Genomic DNA, 24,913 nt, shown 5'->3' with positions numbered 1-24,913 from the left:
CACCCAACATGGGGCTCGAACTCACAACCTCGAGATCAGGAGTCACGTGCTCCACCGACTAAGCCAGCCAGGTGCTCCATCATCCTTTTTATTTCTAGCATTTCCAGTTGATCATTTTATAGCTTCCATCTCTGCTGAAATTCTCTGTGTGTCCATGCAGATAGCCTGAGGAAATGGGCAGTGTTGCGTTCCCGTTCCCTTCCCCAAGCAGCAGCCATTCATCACCGCACTGGCATCAGCAAGGGAGAGTCTCTCCAATCTCCCGTCCTGACCCCTAAGGCAAGGAGGCTTGTGGAAAAGAGACTGCAAGTGGGTGCAAAGTTCCCTTGTGTCTGGAGCTCCAAGTTATTCTAACCTGATATGCTGCCCACGCTCAACCTTTCAAAACCTGTCACAATTTCAGCTGATTTCTTTTTTTCTAACAACCTTATGTGGTGGTCACTTCTTCTATAGTCAGTCAAAAGTCAGTGTCCCTGTGTCCCATCTTTTCTCAGAGGAGCTGCTGCTCTTCTGAATGTGGTTTTCTTGGTTGCCTCGTGACCACTTTCGACAGGCTCAAAAGAACTGGTGACTGAATGGACTCTGTGACTAAGCTATTGTTGTTGGACAGGAGTGATGCTTTCTTGCACACTTCCACACCCTAAGTACAAGTGGAACTGATGGCTTTTGTGTTTGAGCCCTGAGTAGTCCTTCCTCTCTTATAAGCTTACCTAAATATTTAAATGAATGCTTGCTGTACTTTAGAGTTTCTAGATGTTCTGATTTGAGAAATTTCTAGGATATTTAGTTCATCACTGCCAAAAGGTTACTTAATCCATAAAGCTTTACATCAAAGATGACACACCTTTATTACAGTATAGTATGGAAATACCTGCCTTGTTCTATAATTTTGCAAGGACTGTAAACAAAAATGTCTATAAATGATCCTTCATATCACTCAAATGCCTTACATCAGAAACAATATCCAAGTAGTAACAGAGGTTGCACTATCACAGAAATAAAGGATCTTCTAATTAAGAATTTCAAAAGTCCTGGCTGATTTTTATGGTAGGGTAAAAATAACAAATGAATGACTAAGAAGCACACGGGAGAACACTGGTCTCCAACAGAATTCACTGAAAGGAAATATCTTCAGGTATTCGGAATATTAGCTAATATAACATTTTATGCATGCCCAGAAAAACTATGTACTCAGTAAATGTTTCCACTGAATTTAATTATTGTAAAATAATTAATGACGTTAATCTGTTTTGTCTGTAAGCATAAGTAGATAAAAAGACATAACATAAATATTATTTTCAAAATGCATATGGGTCAATGTACTTTTATTTTTGAACTACAAACCACAGAAGAAAAAGTAATTTGTATCATGTTCATGTTCCCTAATTCCTTTAGTTAATATTGCCTCTTTTTTTTTCTTTCTTTTTTTTAGTGAATTAGAAAAAATATTATATAATTTTATGCTTCCTAGCCCATAAAACCTCCTAGGTAGGTCAATTCTAACCCTTATGGGTTGTTTTTCATCAGCTTCCATTACAGGAATTATTTCATTTTCTTTCTTCACATTAAAGTGTCCCTAAATCCTTAGCCTGTCAATAGAGTACTAACAGTGGGCTTTTTAGGACCTGTACGGTATCTGGAACACCATGTTCTGATTATTTATAAACGTGTTGCTTGCACAAAATCCTTTTGCTTTTCTCAGGAGGGAACTTTTAACTTATCTCAGAAAACATGACCTACAGTGAGGAAGACCCATACTTTTACTTTCGAGCTGCAAATGAAAGAAAAAAGTAACTTGTATCATCTGTTTATCCTCTTTAATACCTTTGGTTAAGACTCTTCTTCTTGGTGAACTGTACAAGTAAGTTCTGTAATTTCATGCTTCCTAGAGACCTCCCAACAAAATATTCATAGTCATACGTTGACTCTTTTAAGCCTGCATTTTCTCAACTGTGAAATGAGAATAAATATATCATGTAGAGTTGTTATAAGACGTTTAAAAGGATGTGTCTAAAGTATTAAGCACAGTGCCTGGCCCACAGAAAGTGTTCCTTCTAATTATCATTGGCTATCCACACATCTGTACCTCCTGAAATAAGACTTGAAAAGGAAATAAAGCTAAGCTTTTTTTTTTTTTTTAAATGTTCATTTATTTTTGAAAGAGACAGGGACAGAATGTGAGTGGGTTGGGGGCAGAGAGAGAGGGAGACACAGAATCCGAAGCAGGCTCCAGGCTCTGAGCTGTCAGCACAGAGCCCGATGTGGAGCTCAAACTCGCGAGCTGTGAGATCATGACCTGAGCCGAAGTCGGACGCTCAACCGACTGAGCCACCCAGGGACCCCAGGAAAGCTAAGCTTTTTATTCATATACATCTATATTTACACAGAAAAGGTTTATTTAAATTTTTTAAAATGAAATCTTTTTTTTTTTTTTTTTTTTTTTTACATCTACCTATATTCAGGGGCACCTGGGTGGCTCGGTTGGTTAAGCATCCAACTTCGGCTCTGGTCATGATTTCACAGTTCCTGAGTTTGAGCCCCATGTCGGGCTCTGTGCTGACAGCTCGGAGCCTGGAGCCTGCTTCAGATTCTGTGTCCCCTCTCTGTCTGCCCCTACCCCACTCGTGCTCTGTCTCTCTACTTCAAAAATAAATAAACATTAAAACAACATTTAAATCTACCTATATTCAGTAGATATAAAATAATCACATTGGCAGAAACTTGTATTTTTTCTATTATTTCCATTAATGAAAATAATATCATGTAAAATAACAGTAAAACTAATAAATCTTTCGAGAATCAGACTGGTAGACCATATCTGCTAATCTCAAATGACTAAATTTCATACTGATTAATTACGTCTTTTTTTATCCTTTCATTACTATGCATCTCTCTCCCACTCCCCCAAAAAAGCTCTCTCCAGGACCACAAAGCAGCATCATACCATTCCACTGACAGTCTGTTTTTACTTCTCATCCAAGAATGCCATCAGTGGATCAGGCCAATATATCATTGGTCTTTCAGGCAGGCACTTACAGTCTCCGAATATGAAGTTCAATCAATGCTCATTTTTAAATCACTGTTGGGTGCCTATTAGTTTGCCAAGCACTGTTGCAGGTTCTGGGGGTACCATGATAAATCAGACTGTCAAAGTTTCCACCCTTAAAGGAAGAAAGAGAAAAGAAAGGCAGGTGATGAGTTCAGAAAGCTAGATGGGATCGGGGTGCCTGGGTGGCTCAGTCAGTTAAGCGTCAGACTGCAGCTCCGGTCATGATCTCGCGGTCCGTGAGTTCGAGCCCCGCGTCGGGCTCTGTGCCGACAGCTCAGAGCCTGGAGCCTGTTTCAGATTCTGTGTCTCCCTCTCTCTCTGACCCTCCCCCGTTCATGCTCTGTCTCTCTCTGTCTCAAAAATAAATAAACGTTAAAAACACAAAAAAGAAAAGGAAGAAAGAAAAGAAAGCTAGACGGGATCATTTTATGGAATGGTAAGTTTTATTCTAACCTGAAGTGAGAAGTTACTTTTATTAGTTTCTTGTGGCTGCTGTAATAAATTACAACAAACGGGGTGGCTTAAAACAACAGAAATGTATTCTCTCACAGTTCTGAAGGCCAAAGTTCCTAAATCAGTGTTATTTAACCAAAATCAAAATGTTGGCAAGGCCACGCTCCTTCTGGAGGCACTAGGGTAGAATCCATTCCTTGCCTCTTCCAGCTTCCGGTAGTTGCCGGTATTCCTTGGCTTGTGGCCACATCACTCTAGTCTCCGCCTCCTTCACATGGCCTTCTGCGTGTCTGGGTCAAATCCACCTCTGCTTTCCTCTTATAAGGATACATGTGATGACATTTAGGACCTACCCAGATAATCCAGGATAATGGTCCTATCTCAAGATGCTTAACTACATCTGCAAAAACTCTTTTTCCAAATAAGAGAACATTTTTAGGTCCCAGGGATTAGGACCTGATCTCTTTGGGAGGCTATATTCTGCCTACCACACCACTTAAGCAATTTTCATGCAAGAAGATATGATTGATGCTTTGAAAAGATCTCTCTGAAGAAAAAAAAATAACTATGTGAGATGATGGATGTATTAATTAACTTGACTGTGGTAATCATTTCTCAATGTACACATATATTAAATCATTATGTTGGTACACTGTATATATAATTGTTTGTCAAAAAAAAATTGTAGATTGTTCCCAGAATAAATAAATAAATAAATAACCTTTATGGCTGAGTGGACGGGGGGGGGGGGGGGGGGGGGGGCACAAAGTAGAAACAATAGGTCCAGCAAGGAGGCTGATGTGTAACCAGATGAGAGCGGACTGAGGCTTGAGAAGTAAAATTATATATTATATATCTGCTGCAATCATGATAAGCTAATGAGAAGGTTGTGTAATAGTTAAGAGGGGGGACTCAGCAGCCAGACTTCCTGTTCAAACCCAATTATGCCACGTGCTAGCTCTGTGACCTTCGGCAAGTTAGTCAAGTAAGGTGTTTCCTCTTCTATCAAGTGATCCTTATAGAATTACTAGGAGTCATCAAAAAACTAAAAATGCACAAAGTGTTGACAGAGTACAGTGCCTGACACGCAGTAAGACTTCAGCAAATGTTAGCTATACTTATTTTTATTCGTTCCTGATATTGCACGTTTTCTAATATATAATTTTATGCAGTAGATTTTTGGGTCCCCAAATGAGTGGAAAAACAAAAGAATTCAATAACTCAACAGGCAGAGGCATTTTTTACAATTCATTATAAAAAGAGTCACTAGTAATTAGCCCATGTAATTATTATTATATGGGGCAATTACATCACTACCACTTTAATTTTAGAAAGGACCAGAGCATTTTAGAAATGTATCCTAACAATCAAATTCTTTCACTTCTAGCTAACCAGAAGTTTAAGTCAAATATTGAAATCTAACATTTAAATAGATCCCAATTTATTGTGGAAAAGACTTAATCAATAAAGACCGCAGACAAAAATTACTGGTTTTCAAAAGATGATACCCTAGGAATTAAGTCGTATAACGTGAATATCTTGTAACAACTGTATTTAAAAGTGTCTCCAATCTAGGAAATTTAAGTTGGAGGTCAAAATACTCTTTCTTTCTGGATTCTTACTTAAATTTAACCTTGAGGGGTGCCTGGGTGGCTCAGTCGGTTAAGCATCTGACTCTTGGTTTTTCAGCTCAGGTCATGATCCCCCCAGCTTTGTGGGTTCGAGCCCCACTGACAGTGCAGAGCCTGGTTAGGATTCTCTCTCCTCCTCTTTCTGCCCCTCCCCCACTCACACTGTCTCAGTCTCTCTCAAAATAAACATACATCCCTACATAAATAAATACATACATACATACATACATAAATTTAACCTTGAGATAAATAACCTCATAGCATTATCATTTGTTGTACGCTTTGGATAAAATTTACAAAGTGAACTGTAAAAATACTACAGATCAGCTCAATTCAAATCTGATTCTATTTCTACCATTTTTAACCTACCTTCATCCCTAAGACAGTGAAAAGAGCAATTATTTTAAAAACTATTTTGCAGTTAATATATTATTGTAAGGATGAAATGCAAATGCAATACAACAAAAAGAAATAAAAATATCACTGGTAAAATGTTGTATTAAATAAGACCAGAGAAATCTTCATTATCACTGTATCTGATGCTCTTTATGGTAAAGATAAGGTAAAGGGGGAGCTCTAAAAGTTTATACTATTGTTGCAAACGTGCTAACAATCTCAGGAATGATTAGTTTCTTACACAGAATATTTATTGTACTTATCTTTAAATTCTCTAAAAGTAAGTCATTCATAGATTAATATTAGTAAGTATGTAAATGACTCTTCCCTGTGGATTTAATGAACGACCAACCGAGATACGCAAACCCAGCAGAACCATACAGATGCTCAAGCCAGAAATCCGGAAGGTATCTCTCACTTCCCACACCCAACTCATTAGGAAGTTCTGTTCTGTTCATTCTACCTAAATCATTGTGTCTCAAACACAGCCACTACTCTCCTCTGTCCCAGCTAGCTGGCCTAATCCAAGCCACCTTCACCTATCATGAGGACCAGTGCTATACTGTCCTCATTCTCCCGCTCCAAGCCACTCTCCACACGATTATCAAAATGATCACTGTGAAATGTAAATGGGACAAGCCACCGCTCTGCTCAATGGCCTTCCACTGTCCCAAGGAAGAACATCTCTTACGTGCTCGGTCGCTGACCATCTCTCTAACCTCTTTTCAAGTCACACCCCACCATCACCCACTGCATTCCAACCACACGTGCCTCTTCCAGCCCCAACCAGTTCCTTCATCTTAGGGCCATCTGCTGCCTCTTCCGCCTGGACCACTCATTCCTGCCTCTTCAAATGGCTGCTTCCTGCGATCCCTTTGGTTTTCAGCTCCTCAAAGAGGCTTTCTCTGACCTCCCAAGGCACAGTAGGTAATCCTGTCCCTTTACCCTGTTTTTCATAGTCACTTACTTGTTTAATGTCTGTTTCCCCCACTCTGGACTGTAACTTCCTTGAGGGCGAGTTCTCTGTTTTGCTCACCTCCATTTTCTCAGGCCTTAGAACAGTGCCTGGCACATGGGAGGGACTCGGGAGATACTCGGGAATGAATGAGTGCCATTATTACTGATTATTATTAGTAGTAATATTATTATTATTATTATTATTGCTCTCATAAAGCCCAATATGCTTAATTCTTCACTAGTTTTACCTAAAGTCAGGATCACACTATTAAATAGTCTCCTATGATTGTTCTTTAATTGTTCTCCAGAGTCTTTAGGCCCTTCTGACATAGAATCTAATCTGGGACTGTCCACCACCCTTTTGGTATCTTTTTTAGGACAAAACAGGATAAATGAGAGTCCTAAATAAATGGCCACTTGTTGACTAAAGAAATGAGTGAACGGGAGCCTGCGTGGCTCAGTCGGTTAAGCGTCCGGCTCTTGATTCCGGCTTGGGTCACGATCTCGCAGTCATGAGACTGAGCCCCACGTTGGGTGCAGAGCCTGCTTGGGATTCTCTCTCTCTCACTCTCTCTCTCTCTCTCTCTCTCTCTCTCTCTCTCATTCTCTCTGCCCCTCCCCTTCTCCCTCAAAAGAAATAAACATTTTTTTTTTAAATAAAATCAGCACTAAATAAAGGCTTTCTTATTTCTTAGTACACATTCATTAGTATACATTTTCTTTATATCCATTTATTCAGTTAACCTTCTACATTATGGATTAACTTTAATTACCTTAAAAGCTTATTATAATCTTACCTTCTATAACTCAGTTATATAGTTTTAGCAGATTTGATTCTTTGTATAAATACACTGTATATATGAGTGTGCGGTATTTTTTGTGCAGTCCCACGAAATTAAGATTTTTCAGGAGACTACTTGACTTTACTGTGAACTCATTAACAATAGTATTTTTTCAAAATAATTTAGAGACCTCTAACGGTCACTATTCTCTACCCTTCATCTTTTATTCTTGCTTTGTGAAACCGTGAATGCTCAGTATGCTGTCCGTGAGCCAGATTTAGCATGCTCAACACAGAGTGCATTGGATGCTCAATATTTTTAGCTTTAAATCTAATTGACTTACCTACAATAATCTCTTAGTCAAGGCCCCCTAACCACCCGATCCCTTCTACCATAGTTTAGTTGCCACTTCCAGGTGTCATGCTAAGAAGCTTAGGTAGTTACTGTCACTGAAATTGAATGTGAAATTAAACTGGGATGGTGCGGACTTGATTCCACTGAAATTACAGCATGATTCTGGGGAAAATTGCTATGGAAAAGTCTGATTCATTTTTGAATCACATGCAAAACCAAAATAAGCATTTTCTCAATTCACCACTGTACCCAGAAAAAAAATTCATATTGCCTGCACAGAAATGTGGGCATCTTGTAAAAATAACATGCTATATCCCTGACCTAAATCACAGCAACTAGAACCACGTTATATATGCCTAAGAATAAAATTCAAGAATACACTAATAACTGTAGTATTTTAAATACATATAAATTAATTACAAAATTACAAACAAGTTATAACCAAACAGAAAGACAAAGAAAGTATACAAAAGTCACTATTAGCAACCATGGTCCCCATTGGTATATAACCTCCCTGACCCCATGAATAGAGAAGCTTCCTGAGGACATACAGGCTGTTGTCTGTTTTGCTCATTCCGGTTCTTACAGATAAGAACAACACTTTGCACACAGCTACAGATAAATAACAAATACTATGTATCAAATATTTAATATTATATATTAATAATCAATAGACATTAGAGAAAAGAATGTTCTGATCAAAGATTTTTGTTTAAAGCAGGAAAACTGAACTCTGAAGGAATATAGGAAGCAGTAAGTATAAAACTAAAAATGTGATGGCCACAATTCAATCTTTATTTGGTGATTCTGTAGAAGTCACCAGAAGGTAATTATTAGGAATAATAGTTAAATTACATTTTCAGTGTTGTAGAAATACTATTAATATAAATTTAAGTCAACAGAATACCAAATAAGACAGCTATGATTTCATAAGACTAATTAAGGTATTTTTGAGCTACTGAAAACCTAACTTTATTAAATAAAATGTCTCTGCTGAGAAAATAACTAAGAAACATTTACAACTTAAGGTCTGTATTCCCCCGTTTTCATCAGTTAATTTCCCTAAATATTGTCATCATAATTCAAAATGTGTATATTAATGCATCCTCCACTCCGCGATTAGGCACAAAAGATCGGCCATCCAAAGCTCTGAAATTTCCTGACAACGACAACTGTGCTACTGGAAAAACGGTAAATTCGAATCTTATTTTGTACCAACTTACTCTAACTTTCGGCAAGACTCTCCGAAGTGTCTCAGCAGGATTCTGTCGCACCAAAAATGGAAGATTTGCAATCACACTTGTTCCTTGGATATCTTGACCAGCACTTACAAAGAAAACACAGATTTAAAATTTGTAATTACAAGCCAAATGCCTGGGTTACAACCATAAAAGGCAGGGATTAATCTGCTTTTCATGATAAACACTCAGATATTTGACAAAGTTTTAAACTTGAAACACAGCATTTAGTTATAAAAGTAAAACCAGACCGAAATTTCATTAAGCAAATCTTATAACAAACGCATGACGATATTAATCACGCTTATGCTAAAACGCGATTCTCTCTCTACATACATGTCTTAAATCTAAAAGTCTTGAGGCAATTTTTAAATACTTACTTTAAAATTCTACCTCATTTTTCCCTGTGATCTGCCAGTTTACTCTACTTTCTAAAAAAAAATACAGAGATGTAAATTTTCACCATGGTTAAGTATTAACCATAACAAGAGCAGGGATAGCAACAAAATAGACTACTGCAGATTCACACAACTTTTTTCTGGCACAGTGAAGTCACTGTTGCACTAGGCTGACACTAAGAGTTGCCAGAAACTTCTGAAAGATATATTCAGTTTCCTTAAAAGTCAGTGAGATGTATTCATACAGTACCTTTTAGATATAACATTCATTAGGTCACTAAGCCTTTACCAAAATAATCTCAGTGACACTCTATGGACCTAACTAGCTTGTTAAGGGTGTTCAGATTCTTCTGAAAAACAATTTCCGTGCAGAAAAGTCTTTGTTTTTAAAGCATTAGCTAAGCAACATGTGCATGTACCTGAAATATGCATTAAAAAGATACTAGTAAATGTGGCATCACTTCATATGGAAATGCCCCTTTTTCTTACCCGATTCCAACTGACGTGTTAATTAATTGCTGATGCCATGATATTCATGTTAATTGAAATGATTTTTACTTATCTCTTCAAACAGAACTTTTTTGATTCTCTGTAAGACCTCAACATGGTTTCTTAAAGGGACTTCTTACAGTATTATATTTATGGGCTGCCAAGTTTAATAAGTTCTGTTAAGAAGAAGCATATTCTGATTCTACCCAGAGCTGCCCCATTGTGAAGAACAGCTTTCCCCCTGTAGCAATATGGGAGTGAAATATAGTCAGCACAATCCTTTCACTATCCTTGATGCTCTCAAAGTGAATACTTTAAAAGACAAAAAACCAAAAAGGAAATGAGTAGCGAGTGAAATGGGGGACCTAGGCCAAGATGAGAAGATCAAAAAAGGGAAATTAAAGTTGCATATACTACAGGTGCCCCTTGAACAACATGAGGGCTAGGAGTGCCCTCCCCCAACACAGTCAAAAATCGGCATATAACTTTGACTCCCCCAAAACATAACTACTATTGACTGGAAGCCTTACCAATAACATAAATAGTGATAAACATATATTTTCTATATATTTTATATACTATAATCTTATAATAAAGTAAGCTAGAGAAAATAAAATATTCTTCATAAACTCATAAGGAAGACATAAATACATTCACAGTACTGTAAGGTATGTACTGAAAAAATTTTGCATATAAGCGGGCCTGTGCAGTTCAAACTCGTGTTGTTCAAGGATCAACTGTACTTCTAGTGGGTCAAGTGGTGGCCTTCCATAAGACATGTCTGCAGCCTAACCCTGGAACCTGTGAATGTTATCTTAATTTGAAAAAGGATCTTGAGACCAAGAGACCATCCTGGATGATCCAACTAGGCCATAACCCCAATAACAATTGTCCTTAAAAGACACACTCAGAGGGGCGCCTGGGTGGCGCAGTCGGTTAAGCGTCCGACTTCAGCCAGGTCACGATCTCGCGGTCCGTGAGTTCGAGCCCCGCGTCGGGCTCTGGGCTGATGGCTCAGAGCCTGGAGCCTGCTTCCGATTCTGTGTCTCCCTCTGTCTCTGCCCCTCCCCCGTTCATGCTCTGTCTCTCTCTGTCCCAAAAATAAATAAACGTTGAAAAGACACACTCAGAGAAGACAGAACAGGAGAAAGAAATCTGATCACAGAACAGAGACGGGAACAATGCCACCACAAGTCAGGGGATACCAACAACCCCCAGAAGCTGGAAGAGGCAAACAACAGATTCTCCTTAAAGCCCCACTGACACCCACATTTCAACTTGGTGATACTGATTTCAGACTCCTGGCCTCCAAACCCATGAGAGACTAAATCTCTGTTGGTTTTTGTTTGTTTGTTTGTTTTAATTTTTTTTTACTTTTTTTTCAGATGCAAAAACTTTTTTAAGTTTATTTATTTATTTTGAGAGAGAGAGAGAGAGAGAGAGAGAGATAGCGCATGAGTGAGGGAAGGGCAGAAAGAGAGGGAAGAGAGAATCCCAAGCATACTCCATGGTCAGCACATAGCCCAATGCAGGGCCTGATCTCACAGGCAGTGAGATCATGACCTGAGCCGACATCAAAGTTGGACGCTTACTATCAACAATAGCCAAATTATGGAAGGAGCTCAAATGTCCATTAGCTGATGAATGGATAAAGAAGATGTGGGTGAGGGGCGCCTGGGTGGCGCAGTCGGTTAAGCGTCCGACTTCAGCCAGGTCACGATCTCGCGGTCCGTGAGTTCGAGCCCCGCGTCGGGCTCTGGGCTGATGGCTCGGAGCCTGGAGCCTGTTTCCGATTCTGTGTCTCCCTCTCTCTCTCTGCCCCTCCCCCGTTCATGCTCTGTCTCTCTCTGTCCCAAAAATAAATAAAAAACGTTGAAAAAAAATTAAAAAAAAAAAAGATGTGGGTTATATATATAAAGGAATACTACTTGGCAATGAGAAAGAATAAAATCCTGCCATTTGCAACAACGTGGATGGAACTGAATGATATTATGCTAAGTGAAATAAGTCAGAGAAAGACAGATATCATATGTTTTCATTCATATGTGGAATTCAAGAAACTTAACAGAAGACCATGGGGGAAGGGAAGGGGAAAAAATAGTTTCAAACAGAGAGGGAGGCAAACCATAAGAGACTCTTAAATACAGAGAATAAACTGAGGGTTGGTGGGGGGGGGGGTGACACGAAGAGGGTAAAATGGGTGATGAGCATTGAGGAGGGCACTTGTTGGGATGAGCACTAGATTGTTCTATGTGAGCGATGAATCATGGGACTCTACTCCCAAAGACAAGAGCACACTGTATACACTGTATGTTAGCTAACTTGACAATAAATTATACTTAAAAAAAAAAAAGAGTTGGACACTTCACTGACTGAGCCACCCAGGTGCCCCTCAGATTCAAAAATTCTTAACAAAATATTAGCAAACAAAATACAGTAACATGCAAAAGGAGAAATTATAAACCATGATCAAATGGGTTTTACTCCAGGGATGCGAGGCTGGTTCATTATCCAAAATCAGTGTAATCCATTATATTAATGGGTTAAAGAAGAACAATACGCATGATCATGTCAATCAATGCAGAAAAAACATTTGACCAAATTCAACACATGAACACTGAAATTATAAATACGTTACATTTGGAAAATGAAAAACAAAAGTATGAGTTTAACACAATTTATATCAAAAATCTAAACAAGATTTTTGGGAGACGTAGACAAGATATTTCTAAAATTTATATGGAAAGGCAAAGTAACTTGAATTCTTGAAAAGACAAAAATTATACAAATGGAGAACCAGATTAGTGGTTTCCAGGGTTTGTTAAAGATGGGTATAGGGTAGGAGAGAAATGAACATAACTATACAGTGATAGAAATCTTACCTATCTTGATCATATCAATATCAATATCCCGGTTGTGATATTGTACTATAATTTTTCAAGATGTTCCTATGGGGGAAACCAGGTAAAGGGTATGTGGGGATCACTGTATTATTTCTTACTACAGTATATAAACCTGCAATTATCTCAAAATAAAAAGTTCTATTTTAAAAAATCAATCGATACGACAGAATTCTTTAAATACATGAGCATCTCAAAAGATGTAGAAATCTGACAAATCTAGCATTCATTACTGATTTAAAACTATCAGCAAACCAAAAAATCCTATGAAAGGAAGAATGCCCTTCAGATAAAGGGCATCTATGAAAAACTGACAGCTTACATCACACTTAATGGAAGAAGAATGAATGCTTTCTCCCTAATCAGGAACAAGAGAAAGATGTTCACATTACCACGTTTATTCAACATTGTGTTGGAGGTTTGTGTTGAGCCAGGGCAATAAGCAGTAAAAAGAAATTAAAGGCTTATGGATTGCAAAGAAAAAAGTCAAATTGGCTTTGTTCACAGACAACATGATCGTCTACAGCAAAAATAAAATTTATATGGAGATGCAAAGGATCTGAAATAATCAAAGCAAATTTGAATACAAACAAGGTTGTAGCAGAGCTAATACTATCTTATTTCACAACTTATTATAAAGCAACAATAAACAAGATACTATGGCACTGGCATAAAGATAGTCATGTAGATCGATGAAAAAGAATAGAGTGTCCAGGAAATAGACCCAAATTGAAATAAGTGATTGATTTTTGACAAAGGTGACAAGATGATTCAGTGAGGAAACTGATCATCTTTTCAACAAATGATGTTGTAACAAATGGATAACCATATGTACAGCATAATGAAACTCTCCCCAACCTGAAGCAATATATAAAAAATTAATTCAACGTGGATTACAGGCTTGAATGTGAGAGCCAACACTGGGGCGCCTGGGTGGCTCAGTGGGTTGAGCGTCCGACTGCGGCTCAAGTCACGATCTCACGGTCTGTGAGTTCCAGCCCCGCGTCAGGCTCTGTGCTGATAGCTTGGAGCCTGGAGCCTGCTTCGGATTCTGTATCTCCCTCTGTCTCTGCCCCTCCCCCACTCGTGCTCTGTCTCTCTCTCTCTCTCTCTCTCTCTCTGTCAAAAATAAACAAACATTTAAAAAAAAGAGCCAATACTATAAAACTTCTAAAGGAAAACTTAGCAGAAAATCTTAGTGACCTTGGGTTTGACAAATACTTCCTAAATAGGACACAAAAGACATAAATTATAAAAGAAAAAAATAAAAAGAACTTCGTCAAAATTAACAACATTTGCTTTTCAAAGGCACTGTCACAAAAACAAAAAGGCAAGCCACAGACTGGCATAAAATATCTGCAAGATGTATCTCCAACCACAACTTCTACCTAGAATATACAAAGCACTCAAACTAAATAATAGTAAGAACATCCAAAACAAAACAAAAAGAACATCCAATAAAAAACAGACAAAAGGTCTCAAAACTTCACCAAAGAAACTATACAAATGGCAATCACATCAAAAAGGTGCTCAACACAACTAATCACTAGGTAAATTCAAATTACAACCACAAAAGATACCATTGCACATCCACCAGAATGACTACATTTATAAAGACTGAACATACCAAACGTCGGCAAGAGTAAGAACTCTCATCTACTACCAATGGAAATGGGAAACGGTACAACTACTTTGGGAAAGTTTGACAATCTCTTAAAAGCTTACACGTACGCCTACCAAACAACCTAGATTTTCCACTCTTAGGTATTTACACTCAAGAGAAACAAACGCATGTATTCACAGAAACACCAGAACACGAATACTTCTCATGGCTTTATTTGTAATAGACAAAAACTGAATGAAACAACCCAAATGCTCACGAAAAGGGCAGGCAGATAACCAAATTCTAACATATCTATACAGCAGAATACTATTAGCAACAAAAAGGAATGAACTATTGATACACACAACATGGATGAATTTCAAAACAATTATGCTGGATGAACGATACCGTGTTAAAAACAACACATACTACTGTATGATTCCGTTCATATAAAATTACAGGGATTGCACATTAAACTATAGGGACAGAAAGCAGATCAGCCATTGTTAGGACAATGGGGGAAAAATGAAGCTGGGATTACCAAGGGGCATGAGAAAAGTTTCAAGGGTGACGGCCAGTTTTATTATCTTGATCATGGTGAAGATTTCATGGGCACATACCTATGACAAAACTCATCAGATTGCATTTTAAATATGTGCAGCTCTTTGCATGCTAATAATACTTCATTAAATCTGTACAAAATAAAGGATATAAATACAAAAAGACTGATAGAAGGCCACCTAGGAAGACGGCAGCAGTAGACACATAGTTTTTAAAATTTTCCTGAATTCACCATAAAAACAGAGCAACTAAAAAAAATAATAAAAAAAAATAAAAAAAAAATAAAAAAAAAAACAGAGCAACTAGGAGAGTAAAATAAAAAAAACTCATGCACAACAACATAAGCAAGTGATAAGATTTCCCACATAAACCCAAGACACATGCACATATGGACAGCAGCTAAAACTATGAACGATTTTGAATAGCCAGTACCTAATGAGCTCAATGTGTCCATAAGAATGCCTGAAAGAGCTCACCCAGTCTTATCCTTATGAGTTCTCAAAACATCTAGAACAAAGGCCCACACTGAAGAAAAATTCTAGGAAATAGAATCTGAACTCAACAAAATAGAAACAGATCACAAAGAGAAGACAAGGTCCAAATAAACGTAGAGACATGGAGCCCAGAAACCTCAGAAAGTAAGGCATCCTATTTTGAACACAAGCTAGAAATATATGAGGGAGCTCTAGAATCCTGAAATTAGAAAAACTACCCCAAGGGGTGCCTGGGTAGTTCAGCGGCTTAAGCATCCAACTCTTGATTTCAGCTCAGGTCATGATCTCGAGGTCTGTGAGTTTGAACCCCGCATCAGTCTCTCTGCTGTCAGCGCAGAGCCCACTTGCGATCCTGTCTCCCTCTCTCTCTGCCCCTCTCCCCCCAACTCTGAAAAATAAACAAACATTAAAAAAAAGACAGTGAAAGACAGACATGCCCACAAACAGCTAACTATAAACTACTATTTCTCCGCAAGCAAAAAAGGAAAAAAGAAAGAAAGAAAACGTGTAAGGTATGGGGAAAAAAAAACATGTCATTCATAATTATGAAAACTCAAAGTCAGGTGACAGAACTCAGGAAAGAAATGAAAGAAAATATTTCAAAAAACACTAAACTAGAAAGAACACAAGGGTGCATGAATACATTAGATAATGCCCTCAGAAAAATACAAGGTAGAAAGAAGAAAAATTTTTAAGTACAAGAAGATGAAAAAGATTTGAGAGAAAGCGATATGAAAGATAGGCAAAGAAGACCCAACTCCTACTTTTAATAGGAGTCCCCAAAGAAAAAATCCAAAGTAAGGGATGTGTTTCAAAAAGAAAAAATTATAAAACTTCTTTTAAACAAAAAAAAATTCAAAAGACCACACCATTTACCTGAGAAAATCAATCTAGCATAACCAACACTGAGATGTGCCGGACTTTAAAGCAAAAGAAAATCGTTTGGCAACATCACCAAGTTACTCAGAAATAAAATCAGATTGCCATTACATTTTGAGAGCAGTGAGGTATTAGAAAACCAAATTAACAGCCTACAGGTAACACTGCTTACCGTAAATAGGACGTGAGAAAACATACAAAGAAAGTGACCCCCCATTGTCAGCACCACCATCTCTAACACACATAAAATCTAAATTTAATTTCTACAGATAACTTATGCCTGCCCCTTCTCCCGCTCAAGGAGAAAAATGTGTAAGAAACCCTACTTTACACAAAGTAACTATTAGCTGAACCATACGAGGTTGCCAACATTAGATATTACTGACTTCCAACACTGGCGATTTCATGTCTCCAATTTATACAGTGAGCTCAGCAGGAATTTATTAAGTCAAACACCTCGAGGAAGTGTGTACGGGTTGGTAACCACAATATGCTAGAGCAGTGGTTCCCAAACTTTACCGTGTACCAGAATCCCCCTGGGGCACCTGTTAAAACTAAGTCCTACCATTCAGGGATGAGGATTCAGTAGATCCTGGTGAGGCCTGAGAACCTGATTTCTAACAAGTTCCCAGGTGATGCAGATGCTGCTGCTCTGGAGACAAAACCAGGAGAGCTACCATGACAGAGAAAGAATTAAAAATTCAAAAAAACAATAAGGATAAAAAGAGGACACTGCAAAATCCTTCACATTTTTTAGACTCGCTGAGTGAAATAAACCAAGGGCACAGCCGCGGTCTGCCCAAAGGAGGCAGAAGGCCCGCCTGATGTGGAGTAATTTGTTCACCGCCGCTGTCAGTCCTGGCACCAGGGCTCCTCTTCACAGTAAGAGTGTTCCAAGTGACGTGGCGGCCAACAGTTAGCCGCCGTGGAGTAACATGTAGTCTACTCAAACGCGCATTAGAGACAAGCACACGGAGAAGTGTGGGACGGGGATGTAGATCAGACACAGGAGACGCAGCCAAGAGTAGACTTGGCCAGATACTAAAGTGAGATACTGAGCTTGCATGCCTGGAAATGTCTTGGGTGCTGTGCACCTGCCACTGTCCCCTGCTGACTTTGGTCACCGGATGAATAAACCACATATGCGTGGATCTGTGCGAGCCTCACTGATTGGAACGAGCCCAAAGACAATCAGATTTAAGTCACCAGCATAAAATTCGGTTTATTGATATAGGACACGTAATTTTAAAATAAATGTTTCATCGATGTTATAATTTTTTTTTTACAAAGTAAGATTTCTAGACTTCAAAACCTACAACTTGCAACTGAAAGGCACAAGGAACCATCATCCTGGCTACAAAATGAGCTGTTCCTCCTTGCCCCAGTTGTGCTATTCTTTGGCACATGTTCCCTTTCTAGAATACTCACTCCGAAACAAAGAGGACACAAGCCCACTCAGCAAACCATTCCCCTAAAACTAAAAAGAACTGGGTTAATCATCTAATATATACACTAGTGGCTAAAAAGGAAAGAGGAAGGAAAAAAAAAGACTAGTTAAATAAATGAATTTAGGACAGCTATCTTCTAAATTCTAAATTAATGTTACTAATTATCGTAGTCCCACTGGGAGATGCGCCTATTATAAAGAGCCATTTATAGTCCCATCTTCAACCAATGAAAAACAAGCCAATCCACTCAAGCATTTTTTTGTGTAATAGTTTCAGTCTTCCTGCTCACCAAGCTCCTGCCATTGTCATGGGTAACCTTAGCATTCAGGGGAATAGCAAACAGCCAGTTCTTGACCCCCTCTAATCCAATGAGGTTCCGCCCAAATTTTACATTCTCCAATTCTTAGCACAATATCTAGCACGCAGGAAAATCTCCATAAATATTTGTTGATTTAAACTGAATTTGTCTCCACTTCACATCAGCAGCCATGGTCACAGGCTGGATCTTACACCCTTACCTAGAAATGCTCATCTCTAAGAGAGTCTCAAACCCTGGGATCTCACTTGCTGCCCATAAACTCTTACTTTTCTACATCTCTATCGCTAAATCCATTTTTCACCCTCATCCCACTTCTAACTTGTCGATTCCTTCTGATTCTCCAGTTTCTAATATTTCTCCTAGTGTCTCTTTCTTTCTCCCCAGCCTGAACCTGCCTGGCTGTTACTCCAACTACGTACACTCTCACCAATCACCTCCTTCTTCAATTCTCCTCCTCCCTGGCAGCAACAACAACAAACATAGTATCTAATACTCTGCCTGCCCCGCATTATGGTCAATGAGCTCCTCACCCGCAGTCGTATTATTTAACTCTCCCAATCTCATGAGGTCGATTAGGTACTTTTATTAGCTCCATTTTATAGATGAGGTCAGTAGGATTTAGAAAGATTACCGCACAGAGTTACCCAGACTGTACAACTCCAAAACCCACGCACGACACTGCCTCTCCCTTCCAACCTGTGCCTCCAGCCAATACCAAACTCATCCATCTGTGTTCTCCGTCCCATTCCTGCCCCTAAGCTGTGGAGAATTACTAGAGAAACTGTATAACTAGGTTGTGTAATGCTAATGCTTTTTAAAACATATGATTTCAAAAAAAGCTGATCCTCGATGATGCTGGAGGGAAACAGAGTGATCATTTGTGGGAAATCAAAAAAAGGACCATGGCAATGCAAGCTGGTGCAGCCACTCTGGAAACCAGTATGGAGATTCCTCAAAAAACTAAAAATAGAACTACCCTACAACCCAGCAATTGCACTACTAGGCATTTATCCACGGGATACAGGTGTGCTGTTTCGAAGGGACACAGGCACCCCCATGTTTACAGCAGCACTATCAACAATAGCCAAAGTATGGAAAGAGCCCAAATGTCCACCGATGGATGAATGGATAAAGAAAATGTGGTGTGTATACACACACACACACACACACACACACACACACACACACACACACACTGGAGTATTACTTGGCAATCAAAAAGAATGAAATCTTGCCATTTGCAACTACGTGGATGGAACTGAAGGGTAAGATAAGTATAATATAAAAGATAAGAGAAAGATAAGTATAATATAAAAACAGGGAGGGGGACACAACAGAAGAGACTCATAAATATGGAAAACAAATTGAGGGTTATGGGAGGGGTTGTGGGAAGGGGGATGGGCTAAATGGGTAAAGGGCACTAAGGAATCTACTCCTGAAATCACTGTCACACTATATGCTAATTTGGATGTAAATTTTAAAAAATAAAAAATAAAATTAAAAGAAAAAGAGCAGACATGAGGCAGCACTTCTGTTTATCTTAGCTAGCCTAGAGGATGAGACAGATATGAGGAGTAACCTCAGGGTTGATAAGGCAACTTTTCTTTCATTTACCATCTCCACTCTGGGCTGCTTTGCCTGCCGCACAGTGGTCCATACTCCAATTCACCAATTTACCTAACCTGGCCCTATTCTCCTGTGAAAGCAGCTTTTCTGCTTTAGTACTAAATTGGGGGTACCTCCATCTTGAATATCTAATCTTGTTTATTTCATATACCTATGTATTGGGCACCTTTGTGCCATTTATATTTTAGGCCTTTGCCTCTCCCTATTTTAAGGGCTCTGCAACCCCTCTATTTTGGAGTGCCATTGCACCTCCCTAATCCTGGCACCTTTGCACGTCCCTATTCATGGGGTGCCTTTGCACCCCCCTATTATTGGGGTGCCAATCTGGTTTACCTAAACTCAGGTGTGAGCATTTTATGACTTTATATTTCTTTATGCCTTATCAACCCACTGGTGTAAGCCCAGGGGTTTCCTAAGCTTATCTCCCACAGATTTTATGTTATATAGGAGAAAATAAAGTTTGAAAAAAATGTATTTCTTCACCATTATAGGGAAAAAAAAAAAAGTCCAGAAATTCTTAATATATTGTATTGCCCAAACCACTTTCATGAACATTATCTTGGGTCTCCAAAAATAAGACTATCTGTGCTAGTTTAAGAAACACATGCCCTGGGGCACCTGGGTGGCTCAGTCAGTTAGGTGTCTGACTTCAACTCGGGTCATGATATCATGGTTCGTGGGTTTGAGCCCTGCGTCGGGCTCTGCGCTAACAGCTCAGAGCCTGGAGCCTGCTTCGGATTCTGTGTCTCCCTCTCTCTCTGTCCCTCCGCTGCTTACACTCTGTCTCTGGCTCTCAAAAATGAATAAACGTTTAAAAAAAGAAAAAGAGAGAAAGAAAAATAAACCCATACCCTTCCACAAAGAATAGAGCTACATGTTTAGAAGAGATCCGGAGACTGACAATACCACCTTGCCTCAACCTTCTAAGGGCTCAAAATCTAATGAGGAAGACAGATGCACACACTAAGCATTCTGACAATATAGCAAAAACTCCTATCTCTTTTCCTAGCTGGCCAACCCTCACTGTGTATTTGATCCTAAACCACTGGAGAAAGGGAGAGGGGAAGGAAGGGAAGCTATCCAAAAACTGATGACATAACACGATCAGTCACTACTAGAGGAAATTAATCGGAGAACTCTAGCTTCGCTGCTGTTAAACTTCGTGTAGGATCTTAAATGGTTTGTATATACACAGTCTGTGATCCTAATCCTAGCAGCTCTCATTTCAAACTCAAAAATATAACACAGAAGCTGTCGATAATGTGTTTGAATTTGTAACAAGGAAGCAGATGCCTTACGGGCCTTGTTTTGAGTTTGCAATGAAAAGTAAACTTCACGTAGTTGACATTTAATTATTTCTTTACCCAAAGTAAATCATTTAATGATTTGTTTCAAGGAATACAGCAAAATAAATTAAATGATGAGCTCAGGGAATTAAACTTCCAAGAAAGACAAAACCTTTTAAGACAAAGATGACTCAGGAATCTAAAGCAGAAGATGCACAATACCAGCCCACAATATCAGTAATCTTCCAAATGTGGCATATTTTCATATGTTAGCACCATAAAATTGAATCCTTAATAATGTTATACCTTCAAAGTATCAATCTGAAAGGTTTATATAGTTAGGGAACCATTCAACCTTGCTTAGTCATTATGCTTAGAATCATAGAAACATATTGTATTTTTTAATAGCACCAGACAAAGAGTAAAAGTAAAATTAATTTTTAAGGATCTACTATGTGCCAGGCAAGACACTTCACATAATCACAATAATCTTCACGATGTAGGAGCAATATATTTCTATCCTTACTTTACAAATGAGGAAAACTGAGGCGGCAGGGTGGGGGGGAAGAGTGGCCACGGATGGGAAGCAACCTACCCAAAGTCAACCAACTACTGAAGATTAGAGCCAGGTCAGATTCCAACCTATGACTTCTAAGCCCAAACCTAACCTATGGCTGCTAGACCCAGGATAATGTCACATCATAAGAAGGGGCTAACCTGTCAGCCTAAAAATGTCTCCAAGTTGATAATGCTGCAAGAGAAAAAGTCATGTGATTTACCGAGCAATACTCATGTTACAATAAATTCTTTAACTGACAATTTCCACTCTCTTTTACTATCACAATGTCACATCAACAGAGCCTGCAGAAGGTGCGTGTTCAGTGCGAAGAAGAGACAAACTCCTCTCTTGATTGAACCAAGTCCTACCAGTTCTACAGAGAGTACTTCCTTTTGAGTGGCTCTCCAGCTTCATGTATCAACAGAGTTCCCTTCCCCTTGGTCTACCAACAGAGGGACAAACAGCCGTCTGACTCGCCAGGTATACATCTTGGGATTACATTCGCTTCCCCTTCTCCCTCACACCCCACATCCGATCTCACGCAGTTTACAAGATGAGCATTATCCTTACTTGTCCTGGTGGGGAAAGAACTTATTAAGGGGCAATTATTAACTAGATCGAGACTATATATGACATTAACTTTGATATGTTTTTATTTTATTATACATAAATATTATTAAAATTTAGGTTCAGTTTTATATATATATATATATATGTATACATATATATATATATATACACACACACACGCACACACATATGTGTATATATTAATACATACACACACAAAAACGTGTAGACATGCCAGGTCACAAATTTAAAATGTATTTCTTACTATGGGTCATGTTAAAAAAAAAAAAAAAAACAGTAGAAAATCATTGCTCCACAGAGGATAGATTACAAAGGTCTGCCCTAAATAAGCTATAGCAGATGCGTTGAAAGGTATGCAAAATAGGAGTTCAGGAATAACTATACAAACTTGAAAGACTTCTGGGAACAATGTAATCTCACTAATTATTTTTTAGTCAGTCTTTCTACTTCTCCATTAACAGAGTAGTAAAAATCTTTTTAAAAATAGTTTTAAGGAATATATAAACATAACAGGACAGAGCAGGGGAGAAGGGATAGCGGAGAAACAGCTGGTTTACATAGCTGCCAACCCAGTAAGCGAGAAACCCGAGAGGGAAAACAGAATAGTAAAACGAGACAAAAGCAGGCCAAATCCCTGGCACCTACAGGAAGAAAAGATGATAAGCAGCCATCACAGGAAGGGGAAGAGACCTGATTCCTTAACCTATAGAACACAGGAGGACTGATATGCTCAATAATTCAGGAAGTACTTATAATCAGGACCTGCTGGTTCCGGATTCTCCAACATCACCTAATGACACTTTCTGCCTCGCCACAGACAGCGAACGCTAAGTGCTTATTATACACTGGACAGTGAACAAAGCCCTGACAGGCATATGGTGGGTACAGGAGACACGGCCCTTGCCTTATTAGAGCTTCGCAGTCAGAGAAGACAAGTAGTAAACAACAATCAATTCAATCATCTCAACTGTGTCAAGATCTATGAAGGAACAGTACAGAGTACTATTGAGAACATCACTTAACTTGGAGGCCAAGGGGGAGCTTCCCTGAAGAGCTGAGACCCAAAAAATGGGTAGAAATAGGTGAAAAGGGAGAGTAGAGAGAACAGTACATTCAAAGGTTCCCTGCTAGATGGGATTCATTCAATCGTTTATTTATAAAGATGTACTGAACACTTACGATTTGCCAGTCACCGTGCTCTGGAAGTAGAAAGAAAACAATAAAAACCAAGCACTCTGATTCTGTGTAGCTAAATTAGAGTGGAAAAAGAAGAAATGGCTTCTTGCAGAAATAAGATCAACAGGACTTGAGACAAAACCAATTGCTGAGGAAGAGTACAAAATCATTCCCAGGTTTCCCTCCAGTATGATTTAAAAGGATGGTCAGGCTCCAGTAACAGGAGAAGGCACATTCAGATAAAAGGTGATGAATTCAGTTTGGGGCATGCTGAGTTTGCAAAGCCAGCAGGCCATTCTGGAAGAGACATCCTAGTGGACACACTCAGCAAAGAGACCCGGCCTATAGTTCACATGAAAAGCCCAAGGCTACAGCCACAGATTTGGAAATTACGTCATGGAGAGGATCACGGAAATCTAGGGGTGGATAATATGACCTGGAAAGAGAGTCCCCAACAATATACAGGGGTTCCTGCTGGCTCATTTGACTGATATTACAGCAAATGAGGCCCCAAATTGGAGGAAATGTAACACAAACAAGTCAGTTATAAAATTTAAAAGCTCCTCAGTCCACCCAAAATCAATATGCAAAAGCTGCCTGAAATGCTGCCTTTTCTCTAATGCTAATGATAGGACTGAGTGGAGTATGCTGGAGTGAAGAGGGCCTAAAGAAAGCAGTGATCACCCCCAGGACATAATTTCCAAATCTGTGGAAACATAATTCACCTCCTCACACTGTGACAATCAAGAAAGCAACATCTATAAAGACTGTGGAAGACGTTCAAGTCAACCAGGTATCACTGTCAGGGTCAGGACAGTATCTCTATAAAGCAAGAATCTAATTTAAATAAAACAACAATTCTAGCAGTTTTTTGGTGGAATCTTTTGGGTTTTCCATATAGAGTATCATCACATCTGCGAAGAGTGAAAGTTTGACCTCCTCCTGGCCGATTTGGATGCCTTTTATTTCTTTGTGCTGTCTGACTGCAGAGGCTAAGACTTCCAATACTATGTTGAATTAACAGTGGCGAGAGTGGACATCCCTGTCTTGTTCCTGACCTTAGGGGGAAAGCTGTCAGTTTTTCCCCATGGAAGATGATATTAGAGTTGGGTCGTTCATATATGGCTTTTATGATCTCAAGGTATGCTCCTCCTATCCCTACTTTCTTGAGGGTTTTTACCAAGAAAGGATGCTAAAGTGTCAATACTACCCAAAGCAATCTACATATTCAATGCAACCCCTATCAAAATAACACCAGCATTCTTCACAGAGCTAGAACAAATAATCCCAAAATTTGTATGGAACCAGAAAAGAACCCAGAAAAGAAAATTTGTATGGAACCCGAATAGCCAAAGCAATCTTGAAAAAGAAAACCAAAGCAGGAGGCATCACAATCCCAGACTTCAAGCTATACTACAAACCTGTAACCATCAAGACAGTATGGTACTGGCACAAGAACAGACACTCAGATCAATGGAACAGAATAGAGAACCCAGAAATGGAGCCACAAACATATGACCAACTAATCTTTGACAAAGCAGGAAAGAATATGCAATGGAATAAAGACAGTCTCTTCAGCAAGTGGTGCTGGGAAAACTGGACAGCGACATGCAGAAGAATGAACCTGGACCACTTTCTTACCCCATACACAAAAATAAACTCAAAATGGATGAAAGACCTCAATGTAAGACAGTATCTGTACAGTATCTGTAAGTGCCATGTAT

At 38.9% G+C, this 24,913-nt stretch overlaps 1 protein-coding gene across 2 annotated transcripts in view; it reads right to left on the bottom strand.

Moving 5' to 3' along the window:
• The window catches only part of PPP4R4 (protein phosphatase 4 regulatory subunit 4), a 103,611-nt gene that overhangs the window by 59,382 nt on the left and 19,316 nt on the right, over positions 1 to 24,913 (bottom strand). For both annotated transcript variants that reach the window (XM_030319873.1, XM_030319874.1), the window contains exon 3: positions 8,846 to 8,948. In XM_030319873.1, the coding sequence (XP_030175733.1) occupies positions 8,846 to 8,948 (103 nt within the window). The remainder of the gene's footprint in view (positions 1 to 8,845; positions 8,949 to 24,913) is intronic.

The sequence above is a fragment of the Lynx canadensis genome, chromosome B3 (genome assembly GCF_007474595.2).
Source record: "Lynx canadensis isolate LIC74 chromosome B3, mLynCan4.pri.v2, whole genome shotgun sequence".
In the NCBI taxonomy this organism is placed as follows: domain Eukaryota; kingdom Metazoa; phylum Chordata; class Mammalia; order Carnivora; family Felidae; genus Lynx; species Lynx canadensis.
The sequence above is the reverse complement of the archived record's forward strand: the minus strand, read 5'-3'. Positions and strand labels throughout refer to the sequence as shown.